The sequence below is a fragment of the Chrysemys picta genome, chromosome 10, assembly GCF_011386835.1.
Source record: "Chrysemys picta bellii isolate R12L10 chromosome 10, ASM1138683v2, whole genome shotgun sequence".
NCBI classification, from domain to species: Eukaryota; Metazoa; Chordata; order Testudines; family Emydidae; genus Chrysemys; species Chrysemys picta.
The window spans coordinates 80,322,000-80,343,037 of record NC_088800.1 but is presented as its reverse complement, the minus strand read 5'-3'; the positions used below and the strand labels follow the sequence as shown (position 1 = coordinate 80,343,037).

General features: G+C 47.2%; 1 protein-coding gene and 1 long non-coding RNA gene across 20 annotated transcripts; one reads left to right on the top strand and one right to left on the bottom strand.

The window, feature by feature from the left end:
• The first annotated feature begins 347 nt into the window (after window positions 1-347).
• On the top strand, window positions 348-19,946 carry DHRS7B (dehydrogenase/reductase 7B). Of its 19 annotated transcripts, none has more exons than XM_065560165.1 (8): window positions 454-502; window positions 6,890-7,055; window positions 9,287-9,468; window positions 11,876-11,991; window positions 13,628-13,838; window positions 15,182-15,274; window positions 16,982-17,134; window positions 18,330-19,946. In XM_065560165.1, exons 2-8 carry the CDS (start codon window positions 6,913-6,915, stop codon window positions 18,533-18,535), a joined length of 1,104 nt encoding a protein of 367 aa, XP_065416237.1. In that variant the 5' UTR covers window positions 454-502; window positions 6,890-6,912; the 3' UTR covers window positions 18,536-19,946. The 19 variants fall into 19 exon arrangements, with proteins under 19 accessions (XP_065416238.1, XP_042709042.1, XP_065416237.1 ...); XM_065560162.1 differs by having other exon boundaries at window positions 458-502; window positions 6,890-6,990; window positions 16,982-17,239; XM_065560172.1 differs by having other exon boundaries at window positions 472-502; window positions 6,890-6,990.
• LOC101935521 (uncharacterized) lies at window positions 9,389-18,423 on the bottom strand. The gene is made up of 3 exons (XR_508323.4): window positions 18,291-18,423; window positions 10,983-11,114; window positions 9,389-9,518 (listed from the first exon to the last, which is right to left on the bottom strand). It is a non-coding gene; the product is annotated as an uncharacterized LOC101935521 (long non-coding RNA).
• Window positions 19,947-21,038: the final 1,092 nt, after the last annotated feature.

Below are 21,038 nucleotides of genomic sequence, written 5' to 3'. Positions count from 1 at the left end.
GCCGTGGGCCTAGGCAGAGGCTGCGCACCGCAGCTCGCCGTGCTGGGAGGGAACCCCCACAGCTACCAGGGGCTGCCCTGGAAATCCCAGAACACGTTTCCCGGTGATTTTCAAGCCTCGCACCTTGTAACACCGACACAGCCCCCGCCCCGTGCCTAGGTAATATACGGGCAGGCCCCGAGCTTTGGGACCCCAGCGAGGCAAGGGGACCGGCTTAGCCTGGACACGGTGCGGGGGGGTGGGTGTGTATTTCTCTGCCTCGCGGAACCCCATGGAGGAGCCTATGTTTCCCGGCCGAAGGGTAAGTGAGCCGGACCCGCTGGTCCGTTCCTTCAATCATCCGCTCCGGCCCGAAGCAGGCAACATCCGCCTCACGCCGGCGCACCCCCAGCGAAGGAACCGCCTCGCTCCTGGTGACGCGAAAGGGCGGGCGGCGCGTTCATTGGTCGAGCGACGAATCCCGCCCACTTCCGGCTGTGGCCATGGTGACCGGGATCGGCAGGTAGGGTAGGAAGTGGGGCGCGAGGGGTCCCGCCCCCGCAGGGCAAGGTGGGGGTCGCGGGGTGTCCCCGGCCCCGGGGTCAGGTAGGGCTCCGTGTGGGGACCGGGCTGTACCAAGGCTACGGAAGGAAGGGCAGCCTGGCTCTGGAGAGCTGCTGGTCCGGCTGCGGACCCAGCCCCGTGGGCTTTGGGGCGGAGCGAGCCCGGCTGAGACTCCTCGTGCACGGCCGGGAGATGGGCACTAGCAACGGTGCTGTCTCCCTCCAGCCACCCCATCTCGCGGGGCATGGGCGGGGAGGCCTCGACAAAGGGTCCCGCTGAGGGTCATGAGGCTGCAGCAGCAGCCTCGCGACCCCTAGGACGTTGGGCAGAGGGAGACTCGATCAAGCCCTTCGGGTGTAACTTAATTTTTTTTTTTTTTAATTAATGGAGATATCCCATCTCCTAGAACTGGAAGGGACCTTGAAAGGTCATCGAGTCCAGCCCCCTGCCTTCACTAGCAGGGCCAAGTACTGATTTTGCCCCAGATCCCCAAGTGGCCCCCTCAAGGATTGAACTCACAACCCTGGGTTTAGCAGGCCAATGCTCAAACCACTGAGCTATCCCTCCCCCCTAGGTGTTGCTTCTCTTCCCTGCACGCTGGTTGGTAATAGGACCTGAGAGCTCGGGAGAAGGGGCAGGGAACGGAGACATTCCAGGGAAAGTAGCCCTAGAAGTGAGCGGCGCCTGCAGCCGTGCTGCAAAAACAGCTTCTTGGGCTGGCAAACATGTGACTCTCCCCCGAGGAACCCTGGTCCGCTTGACATTAGTAGATCTGATGTAGAACGACTTCTGCTGTCAGATTATTATGGTACAGAGAGATTAGAGAAAAGGGGCATAAAGATAAGTAGCCTAAGGGACTGGTAAGGTCTGTTGTCTGGAACCTGAAAGGGAGAGTGGGCATGAAGACTAGTGAGTTGCAGGGCGGCCACTGGAGAAGGGAGGTGGATCTGGCCAGTTTTGTTGGCTTTTCTTTGCTGAGTTAAATTTAGTTATGACAATTAAAGGGGCTAGTTCTGTAACTAAGTGTGAAATTTGAAAAGCTTAATTCTGAGATGTAATTGCAGTCTATGATATGAAGAATTGTGTGTGGTGACCAGTTCTTTAGCTACAGGAGGGTACAAAGTCAAAGAACATTTTGACCTCTAGGTTACCGGTTCAAATCCATCCCAAGACAGTAGTAGTGACCAAAAGTCATTGCTGTCTGATGGCTGTTCAATGGCCTATATGAAATAGAGCTGCCACTACCTTTCACTGCTGTTATACTCACTAATTATAACTTAAAGAAAACAGGGGAGGAGGGAGAAATTGGAGATAGATTTATTTCCCAAAAATATTTCAGATGGTGTTTGGTTTGACAGAATAATTTGTAGTAAGATATTCTTCTTGGCTTTTGAATCTTTTTTTCCTATATTTGTCAGTGTTTGAACTTGTGCACTTCCCCAAGCACCTCAGCAGAGAGCTTAGAAAGGGGGATTTAGAAATAAAGTTGTATGATCAAGTGAAAGTAGCTTAAAAAAATTGCTGAGATTAAGAATGATCTGTCCTGAACTCCCAATGTGGCAGTCATGTCATGTGCTTAAAACATTCATTTATTTTCCTGTCTGACATGGAGATCACTGTATTGTATAATGACCACATGTCAAATCATACACAACACAGTAAAATTTCCTGTTGAAATACAGGTATTGTTTGACTTAAGATATGGTTTGTAGTAATGTCTACAAGATGGGCAGCTTGTCGAAATAAAGGTGCAAAAACTCAAGCCTCAAACTAATACAACTATGTCCATTTAAAAACAAAAAGCCCGAAACCACTGATTTGTTGCTTTCCATTGTGTTCCACAACAAAATTAAAAACCAAGATCCTTACCATTTGTGGCTCTTAGAGCATCCATGGTGCTCTTTGTAAGAGTAAGAGAGTTAACCACGACATCCTGGCCAAATTCCAACGTGGGTTATTGCATTCTTTCTCCCTAAATTCCCTCTGCCTTTTCAGTTGGATACAGAAGTCTTCAATTTGTGTGTCATGTTGGTGAGTTCTGTGGAATGGCCACCGAGTGTCACCTTAGAAGTTTTAGTTACGGCTGATTGTCTAGAGTTCTTTGGAACAAATAGTGTTATGTAAGTGTAAACTACTGTTTTTAGGTAAGTTAATTATTTACATGTGTAGGAGTGCATGGCCATCCTTCTCCGTCAGTCTCAAAGGGAAGCCACGCCCCCTCACTTGGGTCCCTAGCAAGGCAAGGGTTACTGGGGAAATAGCCGTTTCTAAGGCAGGGGTGGGCAAAGTATGGGCCCAGGGGCCACATCCGGCCCTTCAGATGTTTTAATGTGGCTCTCGCCAGGGAGCAGGGTCGGGGGCTTGCCCTGCTCCATGTGTGCCGTGGCTCCCAGAAGCAGCAGCATGTCCCCACTCCAATTCCTATGCGTAGGGGCAACCAGGGGGCTCTGCACGCTGCCCCGCCCCAAGCGCCACCCCCACAGCTCCCATTGGCCAGGAATCACAATCAATGGGAGCTACAGGGGCAACACCTGCGGACAGGGCAGAGTGCAGAGCCGCCTGGCTGCACCTCTGTGTAGGAGCCAGAGGGGGGACATGCCGCTGCTTCCGGGAGCTGCTTGAGGTAAGCGCCGCCCAGAGCCTGCACCCTGACCTCCTCCCGTGCCCCAATTCCCTGCCCCAGCCCTGATCCCCCTCCTGCCCTCCGAACCCCTTGGTCCCAGTCCCCTCCCAGTCCCCCCACCCTGAACTCCTCATTTCTGGCCCTACCCCAGACCTGCACCCCCAGCCGGAGCCCTCACCTCCTCCCAACCCAACCCCCAATTTCGTGAGCATTCATGGCCCGTCATACAATTTCCATACCCAGATGTGGCCCTTGGGCCAAAAAGTTGCCCACCCCTGTTCTAAGGGCTTGTCTACACTACCGGCCGGATCGACGGGGAGCGATCGATCCAGCGGGGGTCTATTTATTGTGTCTGATGTAAATTGACCGCTGATCGCTCTAGCGTTGACTCTAGTATTCCACATCAATGAGAAGCGCCAGGGGAATCGACGGGAGAGTGTCTCCCGTCGACACACCGCAGTAAGTAGATCTAAGTATGTCGACTTCAGCTACGTTATTCACGTTATTCACGTAGCTGAAGTTGTGTAACTTAGATTGATCCCCTCCCGTAGTGTAGACCACCCCTTAGGCCCTGGTCCTCTAGGCCCCTCAAGCAGGGCCGGAGCACCAAACAATCGGAAATCCTGGCTCTGCCAGAGAGCAGACAAATGCTTGTCTGTTGGCCTAAGGTAGGGAGGTGCCACCCCAGGGGTGGGGTTGGCAGCAAGGGATAGGGGGATCCTGGCCCAGCCTATTGCACCAGGTCCCAGCCCAGGGCCTTAATAGTGGTGGAGGTTTTCACCACTGGGTCAGTGGGGATCCGACTCAAACACTGACCTGGATTCAGGCAACACCACAACCGGACTAACATCTGGTATCCCTGGGCTACTTCCTATACTCCCCTCATGGTATACCTGTTGTTCGGGGTTCTCCTCCAATTCCCCGAGGTACACTGCTAATGGCAGCTCTCTGGGTCCTCATCGCTGTAGAGGTCCCGATTGGGCTCAGTCCCTGGCAGGAGCCATCTGTCTCCTCCAGCAGATCCAGCCCAACTGAGCTGCAGGGCCTGCCTTTTATTCTTTCTGTCCTGCCCCTCTGCTTCTGGCAGGACTGGCATGGGTGTCCTGGCTTTGCCCACCAAGGGGCGGGCGGGGAAGGCCAAGCCCCCTTGGTACAACATGGATTTAATCACTTCACTGTTACACCTATATGTTTTTCTTATCAAATTCTGAATTAGTCTTTGAGCCTCAGTCTGTCATTTGCAGAGAACTCTCATGTGGTCACATGGAAGTTCTGAGTTTGTTACCAACTAAAAATTGCTGTTCACTCCTCATGAGATCATTGTAACAGTTTAATAGGTGATGTTTCCATATCAGTTTTTAAAAGTCTTAGCTTATCTGAGGTGTGATTTAAATTCCTCTCCAAAGTGTTTGGCTCAATAAAGAGATAAACTGATATGAAACAAACAGCCCTGGGCCAAGCACTTAAGACACTGGGACATCTCATGGATGGAGAGAAAGGAGGGTTTTGTTTTTTGAATGTAGTGAGATCCAGTTTCAGGTTCTCTACTCCACTGGAGAGCTGAACTACGTTTCGAACATGCTCCTACTCTGCAGAGATCCCAGCTGATCCATGAGTCTTTCCTTGCCCCTGCAAAGTACATAAAATTCATTATTCTTCGTGGTAGCTGTTCGCTTGAGCCCCATCAGCACCAGCTTAAAAAATTCAGCTGCTCTCTCTTCAAAGATTATTTTTTGTTTATTTCTCATTCTTCTCTATATCTATATAAGCAAGGGAACCTAAATGACCCTCACATCTCCAAGGTCACAGACAGTGTTCCTGAGGTCTGTTGCTAGAGGCTGTTCTTGGCAATTTCCTGCCAGTGTTGGAGTGAAAGTGGCTGCTTGGCCCCCTGCCACTTCCCAATTTAGATCTGTCTGCCCCGTGTCACCAGACCAGAGGGAGACACTATCACAGAGAGCCACTGCTGGCAAGGGAGCTCTTTTCAAAGGTAGGAGATTGTACTTTCTTTAGACCAAAGACAGTAGCTATCACAGTACAGGTCTGCACTTCTTCCAGCACAGTCACTCCCCTACATAGGGGCTCTTCTCTCTTTTTGTTTTATTTTTTAAATGAGACCCTTCACTTTCTAAAAATACCCTCCCAGTTGCTACCATTTGTCACGTAAAGTACAACGTGATTCTAGGAAGCTGGAGTTACAGGAGAATAGGTATTATGAGAGACAGTTCTTCACCATATAACTGTCTTAGGTTTGTGGTTTTTCATAGAGCCCCTTGGTACGTTAACTTGTCTTTGGGGCTTTAGTGCTCTCTTGTACTTGATAGGCAGACCCTTTCACTCCTCTGACTTCTACTACCTTCTGTTTGGTTTGGTTTGAGGGGGGAAATTATTTGCATGTGTGGCTGTGATCTGTTTTATACTATTTAGTCTTTTTGACAAGTTCCCAATAATTTGTATTTGTTTATATTCATTACAGTTTTTATTTACCCTCCTGTTCAAGTTCCTTTCTCCTCCCCAGCAAACTGTATGTTCTTCTGTGCTTTTGGGGGTTGTGAGAGTTATGATCAGTGATTTGCAACAGTTATGAGCTTGGAGTCCCCTCTTCTCCAGATAATTTGGTGTCATCTTAAACCTTTCTTCTAGCTGTCAGGAAAAGGTAGTGGATCCAAGTCTTGGAATGGTGATGCTGGGATCTTTAACTTTGAAGCTGGAAGTCTGGGGTACGCCCATTGTATCTTAAATTAACCAGCAGGGTAGATAATATGGGCTGCCTCCTCGTATCTCTTCCTGAGATCCCTTTAGTTACTCTGAAATTTCATCAGGTTTTAGGCCTTCTGACCTTCTTCCCACAACCTTTTGAGTATTACAACTTGACATTTTGTGCTGTGGATAAAGTCCTTGTTGATCCCTAGCCTGTATTCCTTCCCCAGTTCACAACTACTCATTCCTTCAACCCCTCCACCAAGTAAACCTCAAGAAAACTGATCAGGGCACATTCTGATACCCTGTTGTGTCAGCAAAGATGCTGTGCTCAGTGAAATTGATAGTACCCTGCTTAATAAACGAGAGCACACCCTGTACTGAATTCCTTGGTTTCTGTGGCCATCCATTCCAGGTTGGGTCTGCCTCCAAACTATCTGTCAATCGCTATCTGTATCTAAACTCTCAACAGCAGGTCATTGCTGGGAGACTGGACACAACAACTAAGGGCTAGATCTATTTCCCATTAAAAGGGAATTCTGTTGACTTTAATGGGAGCTGCAGTAGTGGCCAAGGTGAGAGGTATTCTTGCCTTTCATGAACCACTGAAATCCTTTCCATCAGGAAGTTAGTCTAAGTGGCAGATAGTAGGAGCTACTTCTGTCCACCCCTTTTATGCATTTAGGGACTATCAAGCAGTGTCCAGATTCCCTCTGATACTCCACAGCACATGCTATTCCATATATTGACCAGAAAGCAAGGTAGGACAGGGTTTTCTAGTCAAGCTATGACTAGTGAGCGAAACCCTCCCTGGAGTTTCCAACCCCAGATGGCCAGGAGAGTAGCTCCCTCCTTGAATCAATCCTAAAATGTCCTGAATGGTGGGGCCATCAGGCCATGCCATTCTGTCCTTATTTCCATAATTCATTGCTGGGCAATTCCTTAATGGTTTTAAATTCCACTGGCGGTGTTGGTCCCTGCTGATGTTCTTGATTGAATGAAGGACCTTTGCTCTCCCCATAGAAAAATAGACTGTAGAACGGCGAATGGAATACAGTTACCTGGTGCCGTGTTTACTTGGGGCAAACTGTCCTCCAGCACCAAGAGACCCAGAGTGGACTAAGGTATTTTCTCTGTTGACAATGGAATCCGAGACGGTTGTTCCTTGGGCGCGGATGTTTACAAGAGGGTTTGTAGTTTTTTACTTCCTATCCATTTTCTATTGGTGCTGCCTTTTGCTTTAATTGGATTCTCAAAAACCACAAGTGAAGAAAACGGCAGATCACTGGGAGCTTTCACCAGCCAATAGGGAACCACATATACACAAGTCACCTTCTTCTGCAAAGCCTTTTTACCCCAAGTCATGTGACTGTGAGGAACGGGGTTAGTTGCTGGTATCCATGTTGTTATGTTTTTTCATTCTCTTGTTAATGATTTCACTGTTGGCCACTGCTGCAACTCTTATGCCATAGTGATGTTTTCCAAAGCGCTGACTTGTTCCAGCACTGCAGATGAGATGTACTTGGTACATAATACAACAAAGAAAGGGCTAAAGTGTGTTTGTGAGCCTAAACAAAAGCCTATGTAAACATGACGTCTTAGTATTCCTCTTCCATATTTACTGTTTCAGTGACTTCCATATTAAGCTTGTTCAGTTTTACAAGTCAAAGAAACGAGTGTTTTTTTTTTTAACCTGTAAGTTGATCCTGAAATTGGAGCAGAGTTTAGTGATCTAGGTCTGAGGTACTTTAGCAATTCTTTCCTATGCTTATTCCTCTCCAAGACCATTAAGATCAACCATGTTGTCCCTGATCTCTGTCCTGAGGTCTCAAGCCTGACTGAGTTGGGGCTTTCTTTGTCCTGGGATTCTTGTTTATAGAATTCCATTCCAATTCCATCCTCAGAGTCTCTTGGTGGCTGGCAAGCCTTCCTATTCAGGTAGGTATCTCTGATTAGTCGTATCCCCCCTGTTTCTCCAGTTCTTTCTTCCTGGAAATTGTAAAATCAAAGTCCTGCTGCTGGTTGTGCATCTGGTTCACTGTGATCTTGAGGTGGAGATTAGGTCACTTGTCCAGTTTCCCCATGCATAAATATGGAAATAATAGAAAAAAGGGCAACAAAAATGATTAGAGGTACAGAAAGGCTTCCAGATGAGGGAATTAAAAAGACAGAACTGCCTAGTTTAGGGAGGAGATGAATAAGAAGTGAGGTGTACAGAGGTGGTGAGTCAGACACTCATTTATGCTCTTTCAGAATGCAAAAACAAGGGGATAGCTCAATGAAATTAAAAAGCAGCTGATTTTTTTTTTTGGTCAGTAAACTAGATGACTGGTCCCCACAACAGCCTGGTGCAGTAGGTAATTCTAATCAGTGTGAACTTGGACACTGCAGAATTGCTTTAGATAACACATGGGAATTGTCCATATCTTGTAGACTAGGGTGGTTATCACAGTCATTGTAAAACTGGTTAAAAGGTATTCTATCCCCACTGAACTTATGGGGAAACGGAGGCAAAGAGGTTAAGGGCCAGATTTTCAGAATAGCTCAGCTCCCTTATAGGCACCTCAATTAAGTGGCCAGCTCCCAGTGAAAACAGCTTAGATGTCTAAATGGGAGTTGAATATCTACCCTGCCATAACTTGTTCCAAACACAAAGGTCAGTGCCAGGGCTCTTGCCTCCCAGTTTTGCACTCAAACTCTAGATCCTGACCTCCTCTTGTTCTCTGTGGGTATGTCTACACATTAAAGAAAAACCCGCGGCTGGCCCATGCCAGTCGACTCAGGCTCAAGGGTCTCAAGATGCAGGGCTGCTGCATAGACTTCCGGGCTCAGGAACCCGCCCACCCCACAAGTGGATTGGCTTATATCCACCTGGAATAATGTATAGGTACTTGTCTGTTATGATCCGCATTTCGATACTGTGGTGATGAATGCTATAGAAAAATCTAAGATGTTTTATAGTACCATAGATGAGCAGGCTCTTCCCAGCCCAAGGAGCATGTGGTCCAACTGTGTCATGCACAAGAAAACAAATGCAGAGAGTGAACAAAAATGTAAAATGAGAGAAAGGGAGGCCGTTGGAAATGGAATCTCTGAGCCTAACTTTGTAACATGGTACTTTAAGATGTCCAAAACCAAATGTCCTGTTGTGATGTTCAAATTGGCATTTAAGTGTCTAAAATGGCCATTTACATGATACTACCAATTTTGTGCAGGATTTTGACATTTCCCTGAATGTGTCCACATGAAAACTGGGTCCTGTGTGCTGGAGAGGGGCCAGGGTGGGGGGCAGAGAGTGGGTTAAGTGTACGTTAGCGTCTTAATCTGGTCAACAGATTAAGGGAAAAAGGGTGACCTACAGGTTTCAATCTCTTCCTAGCTTTTCTGGCTGTGAAATGCTCATTTGCTTTCATTTTGTAGCTCTAGGAAGAACATTCCCAGAGGGAAGCTCATGGATCTCACCTTCACAGCCATTGTCCCACTGCTTCTCGGCAGTGTGGGGCTCTTCGCCCTCTTCAGGCTGCTGCAGCGAATGAGGATGCGAGCCTACCTCCAGGATGCAGTAGTGGTGATCACAGGAGCTACATCTGGCCTGGGGAAAGGTGGGTCTCCAAGCGCACTGCAAGGTGGCGGGAAGCTGGGGTGCAGAGAGCTATGAGTGAAGAGGAAATGTTTGTTCAGAGCCACACCCTTGTGAGCATGTAACAGCACGGAGCAGAACGGTTCTGTGCCTTTGCACCTTGGAGAGGTAATGGGAATAGCTGTACATCCAAACCAGTCACAGCTACACACTTCCATGTAGGATAGCATACCTCAGCCCTTACTAGAAAGGCCCCTATTGTTTGTTTATGTAAACTTGAGAGCTCATTGAAGTGAATAACTGGTAGCAGAGACCCTATGCTGTCAGGGGCCTTTGCCCACCTAACATACTGGGAAAGCCAGGAGAGCAGACTGATAGATTCTACAGATACATGGAAAATTCAAAGATTCTTATGTCAACTTTATAAATGCTAGATGTATTCGTATGGGCTAGGGATTATATTCTGGCTTCATGGGAAAGTTACAGGAGTTTTATACAGGAACTAAAATCATTGGAGGAGGGGGGCAATTTAATGCAAATCTCCAGGTTGGTAATAAGTCTGGAGAAGCCTCACATTGCATAGACTGCTTTGACCTGATTAAAGAGGTCTAGTAAACAAAGAACTGAAACCCTTATCACATGATGCCCCTGACATGGGGGGGGAGAGAGGCCACTCACATCTGATCCAAGAACTTACATGGGACTGTGAGGGACAGGCCCTGCAAAAGGACCTGGCATCTTTTAAAACTTGCTAGGGTCTCCGTGTGGAAGATGGGTGACCCTTGGTAAGCTAGACATGTGTACCTGAGTTGTTCAGTGTTTTAAGATTTGTCTTCTCTGAAATGCTGTTGTTCTGAATAAATACTTTGCTTTATGAAAGCTGGCTGGTCCCTGGTTAACCCTGTCATTGTCACTGAGAGAACAGGACTGCAGGCACTGAACTAAAGTCAGGCCTGCTGAGGGGATTACAGAGAATTGCCAGAGAAACTGCAGCCTAAATCCCCAGTCAATAGGGAGAGTGTTTTGGGACTCCCTAGAAACCTGAGACCTAAGTGGGGTGACCTCAAGGAGGATGCGAAGGACTTAAAGGTGCAGTTACCTCAAGAACTGTGACACAGACCATTTCTATAAGACGTTCTGGAGCTGGTGATCTGGACTCGTCTCCTCTTGTACTTCCAGATTATCTTTTCCCCAGTCTGTTCCTGCCCACAGTTAGGGGGCATGATTCTATGCATGCTTCTCTCCCCTTTGGGTACAAATCCCAAGTGGGCAAATTTTAAGTTCAAACACCCCACCTCACTATTGTCAATAGGAGCTAAGAACTTTAAAAAACGCAAAGGTGGTGCATTTGAACAGCCATCAAGTATGTGACCGGGTAGCTTTTGTCAGTGGGAGACTTTTGCGCTGCCTGGGTGGATGTGCTCTATAATTCTTCTTCCCAGAATTGCCTTAAAAAAGCTTCTTGGGCTTACAATGTCCTTTCTGCTGTCTTGTGACTTCTCATTGTCACTTGTACAGCTTGTGTATCCTACCTACCTTTTCGATTTGTCCTTGAGGAGCAGCAATCTCACTAGCGGAATGGTCAAAATAGACTGGATGCCCATCTCAGCCAGTCAGAACTGAAGAGCTGCAAGTGGGTGTGAGGGGGCAGGAGGGGCATCATGTTTCCTGTTTGGAAGAGAGACAGAACCAGTGTCCTGGGAGAGACCTTTGAAGTCAAAGTAGCGTATTGCAATTTAAATACCATGCGTTTATTGGGAGTCGCTTTGCTACTTGTTGCTTTTCAACTAAGGAGCAAGAAGGGATCCTCCCAGCCCAAAGTTCTTATCCCCTTTTAAAATTTTAGTTCCGCCCATTATGCAATCAGTTTTCCTCTCTTACAGGCTCTGCTGCATTAAAACCCCAAGCAGACCGTATGCCATCTTTTTCCCGGGGCTATTTATATATTGACACATCTAATTACCTTTGGCAACGTATTGTTCCACACCCTTAGATGTCATCACAAAGCAGTCCAGCGTAATTAATAAGGGACTTACTTCATTAGGTTAGGATCAAAGGGCATGGAAGGACATACCAACTGCCTAACAGTGGTCAAGTGTTTCTAAAAGACAGAGCTTCTCTCTTACTCCAAGGCCTTTCTGCTGGGACTCATGCTTCTGAGGCAGCCTTGCTTTTCAGACAAAAGATGAAAAATTAAGATGCTACTTTAAAAATAAAAAGCTTTTCTATTAGAAATGTGGTATAAAGAAAATGCATCTTGCTATAAGTTTAAGATTCTGTTGGCGAGATGATTTGGTCACGTGATCCACATGGCCACCTCCAACCCATGCTAATGGGATCTTTAGTGCATGTCTCCAGCTATAAAGTCGATACGAAATCTGTTTCTGGCATTAAAACATCTGCTCTTCTTTTATCCCCTTCCTCCAAAGAATGTGCAAAAGCTTTCCATGCAGCTGGTTCCAGATTGGTGCTTTGTGGCAGAAATGGTGAGAGACTACAGGACCTGGTGCAGGAGCTCTCTGCCAAGGCCAATCACGCAAAGAATGTAAGTGTAGGGAGAGAACGGGCTATTGCATCCTGGTGCTGGGATTGCTGTTCATGCCATTACAGGATAGGCAGAATTGCCTGTTGAATGAGAAAGTTGCAATGCTGCAATTACCAGCAGTTTATGCTGCATGTATGGGAATATAATCTAGAGATGTGTCCTGTCTTGCAGAAAATGTTCTTGAGTCAACCATCTTAAAAATGATCCATGATCTAACAAACCAAGTCTGTGCATGCAGGATGGAGACCTGTACCCCTGGCAGAGTAACTTAACTGACTTCAGTTTTGTTTTTGATCTCTACCTATAAAATTGGTTGGATAAAAGGGTAGTATCTGGCCACTGAAGGTTCTTAGCAGTGCAGGTACAATCCCAGGCTAACAGAACAGGCTGGGACTCTGACTGTATCAGAGTTATTTTATCTAACAAAGTAGTAACACTTTGGTGCAAGAGAGATTCCAGGGGGATCGCACTTGCTCACTCCCTGCCTGGCAGCTGGTGTTGGGAGCAGGCCAAAGTGCAGTGCACTCCAGCTATTCTGTACTGGTTTATTAGCCCACAGAGGGCTGTTACATGTTGGCACAACTTAGAGCTGCCGTAGGGAGATGCAAAGGTGACTTAAAGCTGCCTTTTGATCCTTCACCTTGTTCCTGCACCAAGTGCAGAAATGGAGCAACATAGAATCGAGGCCCTTAGCTGTATCTCCCTCTGTCCTATCAACACATTCCCGCCCAAGCAGGGCAGAACAAACTGGAGGGATGTGTGTATGGTACCTCCATGCACTCTGACATCTACTTCCACAACTCTAAGCAACACAAGAATCTTCTGATGTGCTCTTGGGCCAGTTTCCTCATTAAATAGCTCTTTGTCTTTGCTACTTCCACCCTTCACGTCACCACTAACCCTTCCCTAATGCAGAAGGGTGATCCATGTTTGTAAAGTTGCGGCTCAAATCCCCAGTAGTTTGAGGATGGGACTGCTTGGAGGATGTGGGTAGGAAAGAAGAGTGGACTCTTCCAGATAGACTTCCGTGGGACAGTCCCTGACAAGATATCACAGGTAGAAAATTGATCTCCGCGCCACTCCATTTCATTACCCTTGTTATTTCCAGTGCTGGGAAGATCAAGAGGTGGCCCAGTTGTGAGGATCATAGAGTTCTAAGATGTGGCCAGTGGCAGCACCGTCTATACCAGTAATACTCAGACCTCAGTGTTCAAGGATCAACATTACCCAAAAGAGTCACAGAAGTATGACTTCATTCTTTCATTTACCAAGCCTCAGTCTAAGTATCACTGCTCCATGCTATGGATGTGTGATCTGAGATTGACATGGTCCCAGCATGCAGTTCTTCGGATTTGAGCAGAAAGCCTTGTGGAGCAAGATGGAACATTGCATGCTGGGATCTGTAGTTTCTTTAGTCCATACCAAAGGAAATGGAAATTTGCTCTATTGATGATTGTGGGTTCCTTGCAAGTAGCCACTGCAGCCTATGATTGGACAAAGGTTGGGTGCTCCTGCCTTCTCAGTTTTGAAGGGACAGTCCTCTTCTTTGCACCTTCTCCCTAAAAAATGGGAATGAATGGGCAAAATGGTCAGGAGCCCAGAAGAAGCCTTTTCCTAACATGTAGTTTGTTCACAGATACACAAACCTTTCACTGTGATCTTTGACCTCTCTGATACTAAAACGGTAGTAAGTGCTGCTGAAGAGATCCTGAAGTGTGTGGGTCATGTGGACATACTGATCAACAATGCAGGGATCAGTTACCGAGGCACGATATTGGACACTGGGATGGATGTGGACAAAAAAGTGATGGAAACCAACTACTTTGGTCCTATAGCATTCACAAAAGGTATACACCACTTATCCCTTCCTCATGCATTCAGGCTGGGCTGTTGCTTAGTTCTTCAGATGGGGATTACCCCTGCCCCTTGTCCTTGCCTCTCCAGCTGTTCTAACTGCTTACCATTGCCCTCCACTTTACGTTGCCACCCATTCTTAATCCTATTAAGATTCTTCAGAAAAAAACTCCTGAACTCTCTTTGCTCTCTCAATTCTCAGAGGCCCTTGCACTAGGATAGTTTCTTCTGTAATTGTTGCGTACCCATATTATTTGTGTATCCCTGGTGACAGCACTATTTTGTTTTAGTCTGGTTTGGAAAAGTTTCTGTGTAGACCGCAAAACTGGGATCCATCTGGGAAGTGGTTACCTGACACAAGTTTAGAAATATTGAAATCAAGAGCAAAAGCCCCTTTTATGACTTCCAAGAGGAGTTTCCTTCTGCCAAGCCATAGAGGGTTAGAAAAAGACAGACACACCCTTCTTGATAGCATTTCTTTCTCTACACAAGTGATTTGCCTCTCCCCCGCCTTGTAACGTTTCTGTGGCTCCCTGGTGCATCCTGCCACTTTTGCTGTAGAATGTAAACCCTCCAGTCCTGCCTAAAATTGCCCAGAGTTCAGATGGGCTCAGCAGAGCCTGTCTTCTGTGACCTGTGCTTAGTTGCTTTGGCTTAACTAGAATCTGTTGTACTCTTATCCATGACCTTATGCTGGGGGGGCGCTGTGTGTTATTGTAGTGCTTGGTGGTCAAGATCAGGGCATATTGCGTTCGATGGTGCACAAACATTTGGTAAAGTCTATCTACCTTGCTCTTCAAACCTCCTCTGATTCTAGCTCAGTAAACATTTCAAGGAATGCCTTGTTCTCCCCTCTGCCCTGGTAGAAGCCCAGAGAGCACAGCCAGACTGCAATAGCCAGGTTTGCTATCCCAGCTGAAGCTGCAGTTAGTGTTCAGGTTTAAAGTGACAATCATGGTGCACACAACCCTTTTGACTCCAAGGAGGATGGTTCATGAGTCATTAGGAGTGTGTAGAATAGTTCATGATGGAGGGTGCCTCTGGTATTGCAGTCTCAAGTGGAGCTGGAAGATTTCGGGGGGGGGGGGGAGGAGGGGAGAAGAACCAGGAGAGAATGGACCTTCTTGGCATTGCTTAATCTGGGGCCTAACAAGGGGCTTTCATTTTAACGTGAGCATCTTGTTAACCAGTGTCCCCTGACCCTGCTCCTAAATTGGATCAGCAGACCTTAGATGACCCCAGGTTTCGTAGTGGCACTGCTCTTATAAACACTGATTCTGGGTAGCAGTAACAGCAATTATTGTTCTTCTGACTGAGTCTCCCCCCCTCTCTCTAGCTCTTCTGCCCTCCATGATCAAAAGACAACAAGGCCACATTGTGGTGATCAGCAGCGTTCAAGGCAAAATAAGCATTCCTTTCAGATCAGCATGTAAGTACAGTACCTGTATGCAGGATGGGGAATAGGAGTCCAGGGCACTTGCGTGGAGGGTTGAATATTTGGATGCTATTTCCACTGCTCCCATCCTTGGAGGAGGCACTATGCATGAAATGCAAGAGCTGTGGAACATTTTCAATGTGGGCTCAACCCTCTGACACAGTGGTCAGAAGTGTTCAAGGGAGGGGAGCCTTGAACACAAGTCTTAAAATCTTCAGAGACTGAAGCTCTGGTCTAAAATTCTCAGGGGAGGGCAGGCCAGGATCTCCTTCCTTACCCTGACAGCTTCATGGCATCAATCCATGCTAGTGTCTGAGAACCCCTGCAAACTTTAGTTACTAGGATTTAGTTCCATAATCATATTGCCGTTTATCCTTGCTCTTTTCCTGGCTTCTGCGTGACAGTTCTCCCTGGGTATAAGGATCCTGGGAACGTAGAAGCGTATCCTGTTACTTAAAGAGCACAGTAAATTGCACACTGCTTTACCAAAAAAATGCATAAGCAGATAAGGTCTTTGGCATGAAGAGCCTGCAGTCGAATTTGGACATACAAGGGTAATAATTCAGACTCAAGACAAGAGCAATCTGTGAAAAAATTAGTGTCGGAGACCTCAAGGAAATAGGGATTTGAAAGGAGAGAGGGAGAGTGCTTGAAACATGGGAAATTGGAGACCATTTCAAGCATAGACTGCAGGATGAAAAGCAGGTACAAAGCTGAGAGATAAGAGGGAACAGAGAATAAGGAGGAATGCAGAGACAGGTTGTACGATGAAATGAGTGGAACTGTAAAGAGTCCGATAGGGGAGGAGCTTGAACTTGATCTAGAAGGAGAGGGGAAGCCAGTGAAGGATTTCAAGAAGGGGTTGTGACGTGGTCAGAGCAGCAGCAGAAGAAGATAACAATGGTAATGTTTTGAATAGATTAGATTTGGGGAGAACAAGATGAGAGGTGGAAGCTGAGGTAGCTGATACAATATGCTCCAGGCATGGACCTAGGTTTTGGAAGTTGGGATGATGAAGGGTATATGGATTTGAGAGACCGCATAAAGGTGACAGGACTTAATGAGAGCCTGGAGTAGGGAAGAAAAGAGATGCCGATTATCTAGTCTTGCAGACTCCATGCTGGCAGAGGATTAGAGTATTCCTATTGGACTGGGAAGAGAGACTTTGGGCAGCAGCTCAGTTGAGGTGGGGGGATGCATGGAAAAGAGGTGAACAAGTCCTGCCCTAGGCTGTATGACTTGTCTCTGCTCCCACCTTGTTGTGTGATCAGGTTTTTAATTAAGTAAAGAAGCCGCTCCCTGAGCCTGCTCTATGCCTTGTCATACCAGGCCCTGCTGTCCTGCTATTGGGAATTATATTCCCGCTCTGCTCTGCCTCAACCATGTATTTCCTCAGTTGCTCTTCTATGCTGAACTCCAGCTCTCTTATCAGATGTGAGAATTGTTCTAGGGCCTTCTGCCCAAGTCAGATATGAAGCCCTGCATCCTGGCCAGCTTCCAACTTGAGTAATGACCTTTTGAAAATGCCTCTAACTTCCATTAAGAGTTGCTGTTCTTCGCTTCTTGTAACAAAGGAATACAGGGTTGCAGTGTGCTGTTAAATGGTGCTGTGCTCTAGTGCCAGAGGGGTTGCAGGTGAAAAAATTAGCCTGAACCCTGCTCCTCCTCCCTCTGACTGCATGCCCAAGTTGTGTTTTGCAGATGCAGCCTCCAAGCATGCCACCCAGGCCTTTTTTGACTGTCTGCGAGCGGAGATGGAACAGTATGAAATCGATGTGACTGTTGTGAGCCCTGGCTATATTCAGACAAATCTGTCTGTCAATGCTGTAACTGCAGATGGATCTCGCTATGGAGGTGAGGATTGGCCTTCTGTACTCATAGGAAACAAGATCACTTCTCTGCTAACAAACTACTCTCAACGCCTCCGCCTCGGCAATTTGCCAGATCTCCATGTTGCAGGCAAGAGAGTGATTGCATTAACAGAGTTCTACAAAAGGGTTGCATCGGCCTCAGGAGTTTGGGGGATGGGGTTTGCCTCAGGGAACGGCTTTGGATGCTGGCTGTAGGGGTGTCTCCAAGGAGTAGCACAAAAGCTGAGATCTCTCACAAAGAATAAATTGCGATTTGGGGGTTATACAGGGACCTCAAGGGGCTTTAAATGGTATGTAGGAGCTGGCATTTTTAACAAGCCAATTCTGTGGCACTCCACACCTGTTTGAAACGAGCTTAATTGACAGTATCAGAGGCATAGCCGTGTTAGTCTGTATCCGAGGAGTCCGGTGGCACCTGAAAGACTAACAGATTTATTAGGGCATCTGACGAAGTGTTTTTTTTTTTACCCAGGAAAGCTTATGCCCCAAAAAAACTGTTAGTCTTTCAGGTGCCACCAGACTCCTCGTTGTTTTAATTGACAGTGTTTCTTAGTGTTGCTGTAGCCATATCGGTCCCAGGATATTAGAGAGAAGGTGGATGAGGTAATATCTTTTATTGGACCAACTTCTATTGATTTAAAAAAAAATATTACCTCATCCACCTTGTGTCTCTGTTAGTTACAGGGATACAAAGAATATACAATAGAAAGGAGACAGTTAGTTGAGAGGGAAGGAGGGAAATGAATTCAGATTATTGAACTATAGCTCCAGCCCCCTTTGGGGACTATGGAAACTGTCCATATTCTCCCTCACTTCAGCCAGTCAATATGCACCTGGCATTTATGCAGTCAAATGGCAGCAAGTGAAACTTGTGAGAGCGTTCAACATTGGAACCTCCATCCATAACTGAACTAAAATGTCTACTAATGCTTCTGGTGGATCACGTGCTTCAGTGGTGGAGCAGGGGCCTGGGATCTGGGAGGACCCCGTCTACTGACCTGAGCTTAGCCATCACTCCAAACTTGGGCTCCCAACAAACCCACCTGAAATTGGTTTAAAAGCAAGAGTCTCACTGACAACAAAACACTATGTGAGCTGAGCTTTCTTGGGGAAATAACCCTTCAGAAACGAGTGCTTACCTGCTGCCATGCATACCGATTTCCCTTTGCTCTTTACAGTTATGGACAAGAACACCATTGAAGGCAGAACAGCTGCAGAGGTGGCTCAGGTGGTTCTTAATGCAGTGGGGCAGAAGAAGAAGGAGGTGCTCGTAGCTGGCTTACTGCCTTCCCTGGCTGTTTACCTGCGAACTCTGTCCCCCAGACTCTTCTTCACTTTTATGGCATCTAGAGCAAGAAAGGAGAGGAAAGCGAAGGACTCTTAGTCAGAGCTCAGCTCTCATGGGCATTGACTAGGACAAAGAAACGAACTCAGGCATCTTGGCTTGGTCTATGGATGTGTTACTTCAAGAAACAAATTGAAAAGGTTGCAGCTTACCATTGTGTGCAGAGTTGGAAGTTCCGTGCGGATCACGGGAGGCCCAGTGCCCCACCATCACCTAGAGAAGGCTTCCTCTACTACAGGTGAACTGGCTGAAGCTGCCGGGGAGGATACCTGAGGAGAACCTTTCCCACTCTCCCCACCCTCATTTTGAGTTTTATTGTTCTCCAGTGAGTAGGAACCAGTGCTGGCTAAAGCCAAGCACAGGCGGATAGATGTTATTTTTCCCCACCCAGTGCTCCCAGTGAACTTCAGTCCTCACCCAGGAGCTCTCCAGAGCAGAGTCTGCCCCCAGTCTGATCCAGAAGTTATCCCTTGGGTTGGAATGGTCTACTGTGTCCCTAGTACACCGCATCACTTGATTTAAGCCAAAATTACCTGTTCAGTGCTGCTTTTTAAACAGTTTAAAGTGCCCAGCTCCAGGTTAGGAATGACACCGTGGATATCTGCACTGGATGGAGCACAAGTGACCCATTAAGCCACCTAGCCTTCAGATCAGTTTTTGTATTAGCCTTTTTCTAAAGTAGCTCTAGAACGACCAGCCCTCCACAGCAGCGTTCGGCTCCAGTGAATGTTGCTGTCATGTAAGCACGGAACCCCCGAAAGGTGGCGGCGGCGGCAGCACCAATGTGAACCTTTGACTGTAAAACACTCAGACACCCAGCATTGTTCTGCTGTGTGCCTAGAGCAAGGAATAAGCTGTGACCCCTTTAGTGCCAGGCACCAAGCCTTGTGATGACAAGGGGGGGGGGGAAGTGAACCTGTAGGTGCAGCTAATGGAGACAGACCCATATGCTTTTACCGGTTTTAAAGCCATTATGTGTTAATTGGGACCTATTACCCCAAAATACAGTGTGGAAGCAGTATCTTGCTAAACAACTTCAGCATTGAGGCTCCAGGGAGAGGGCACTATCTGTCTCGTCTCCCATTTTCCCTGGGCCTAACGGAGCATCTCCCTCACAGAAGGAGGCAGGACGCTCATCCCTTCTCCTGAACACTGGTTACTAGTGGGAAGGTTAGAATCTGTACCCTAAAGCAGGGTGGTGTTGCTCCATTTTCCACTTGTTTGATAGGGCAGGCAGAAGGGGAGCTGACTCATTCTTAGCTTCCTTATTTAAAAAAAACCCTGATAGCAGAAACCGAGTAAAATCCATCCGTACCCAATCCCCGCACTCAGCTGCTAGCCCATGTCCTGTGCTTATTCTTAGTCTCCATTTCTGCGCACTTTACCACTCTTGTGTGTGTCCTGCCTGTAAGTGATGATGGAAATAAAAGTTGTACGCTGTGTCCCTTCAGGGTTTGAAATGAAGTGTTTTGTGCTGCAGCCCCTGTCAGGCAAGGCAGCTGAAGCTAATTTGGGGGCATTCCTGTGCTGGTGCCCTGCCAATGGGGAGTTAAGATGACATTATAGCACCATACCCCTTAGTCCTAGGCTCTGCTGGCTTGGGCACAGTCTCACTTGTAGAGTAGCCCTCTCCAGCTTCTATTCAGTTGTGAAGGGCAGCCTTTTGCAAGGGTGAGGGGCTTGGAGGGCCTTCCCCTCTGAAACTTGCTTCAGGTTTTCACCTTAAAGTACTGACTTGCTTCTGCTCTGTGGTGACCCTTGCCCCTAAAGCCCTAGCAAAACGTTACATTGTAGAGCTGGTAACAAGATAAACATTACAACTCCTTGGATGGCTGACACCACAAGCTTCTTGTGCAAAATCTCAGAGCTGAAGTTGGGGCTGCTGGAAGCTTTCTGCTGTACTAACTGAAGCTGAAGGATCTCCCAGTTAAGACTTAAATCCAAGGCATTACCAGGCACTGTTGTCTTTAACCACTTCCTCCTTGGGAGGGGAGCTTCCCTTCTACCGAGGGGAACTTGTTCTGTGTTTGCTAGCTTGAGTTTTCATACCTTCCTACAATGGATATGTTTTGTGTAGTTCTTGCTACACAGCCAGTATGTCATTTAACCTACCTGGATCCTTGCACTGTTAGTGGAATACAGCACTTCTTACGAGTCTCTTCCACCTACACCATCTTCAGCCCCTAACAGTGGTTCCAACAGAGCACAAATTGGCAAATTACCATTCTAGATGCCGCTTGCGATCACCACAAGGCTAGGTACACTCTGGCACATCACCTCAAGCAGCTAGGAATGTTACCTGATAATGAAATTGGTTTAGAACTGCACTGTACACTGAATGGATTTACAGAAATAGCATTGTAGCAGCCAGTGGGGATTTTGCACATTATTCATATTGCAAAATAGTTTTTCCTCTCCCTCATGAAGTTTCAGAAGATACTTCGAGCACTCCATGGCAGCGGAGCATCCCACCTGCAGGAATGGTGGCCAGGCAGCAGTAGGGACTGGAGTACTCATTTTGGGGAGGAGGCTGCCCTCTAGG

Coding starts and splice junctions, on each gene's coding strand:
- DHRS7B (XM_042853107.2), top strand. CDS start 6,913: ATGGAATACAGTTACCTGGTGCCGTGTTTACTTGGGGCAAACTGTCCT. Junction 7,056..9,286: donor GCGCGGATGTTTACAAGAGG/GTTTGTAGTTTT, acceptor TTCATTTTGTAG/CTCTAGGAAGAACATTCCCA. Junction 11,992..13,627: donor AGGCCAATCACGCAAAGAAT/GTAAGTGTAGGG, acceptor GTTTGTTCACAG/ATACACAAACCTTTCACTGT.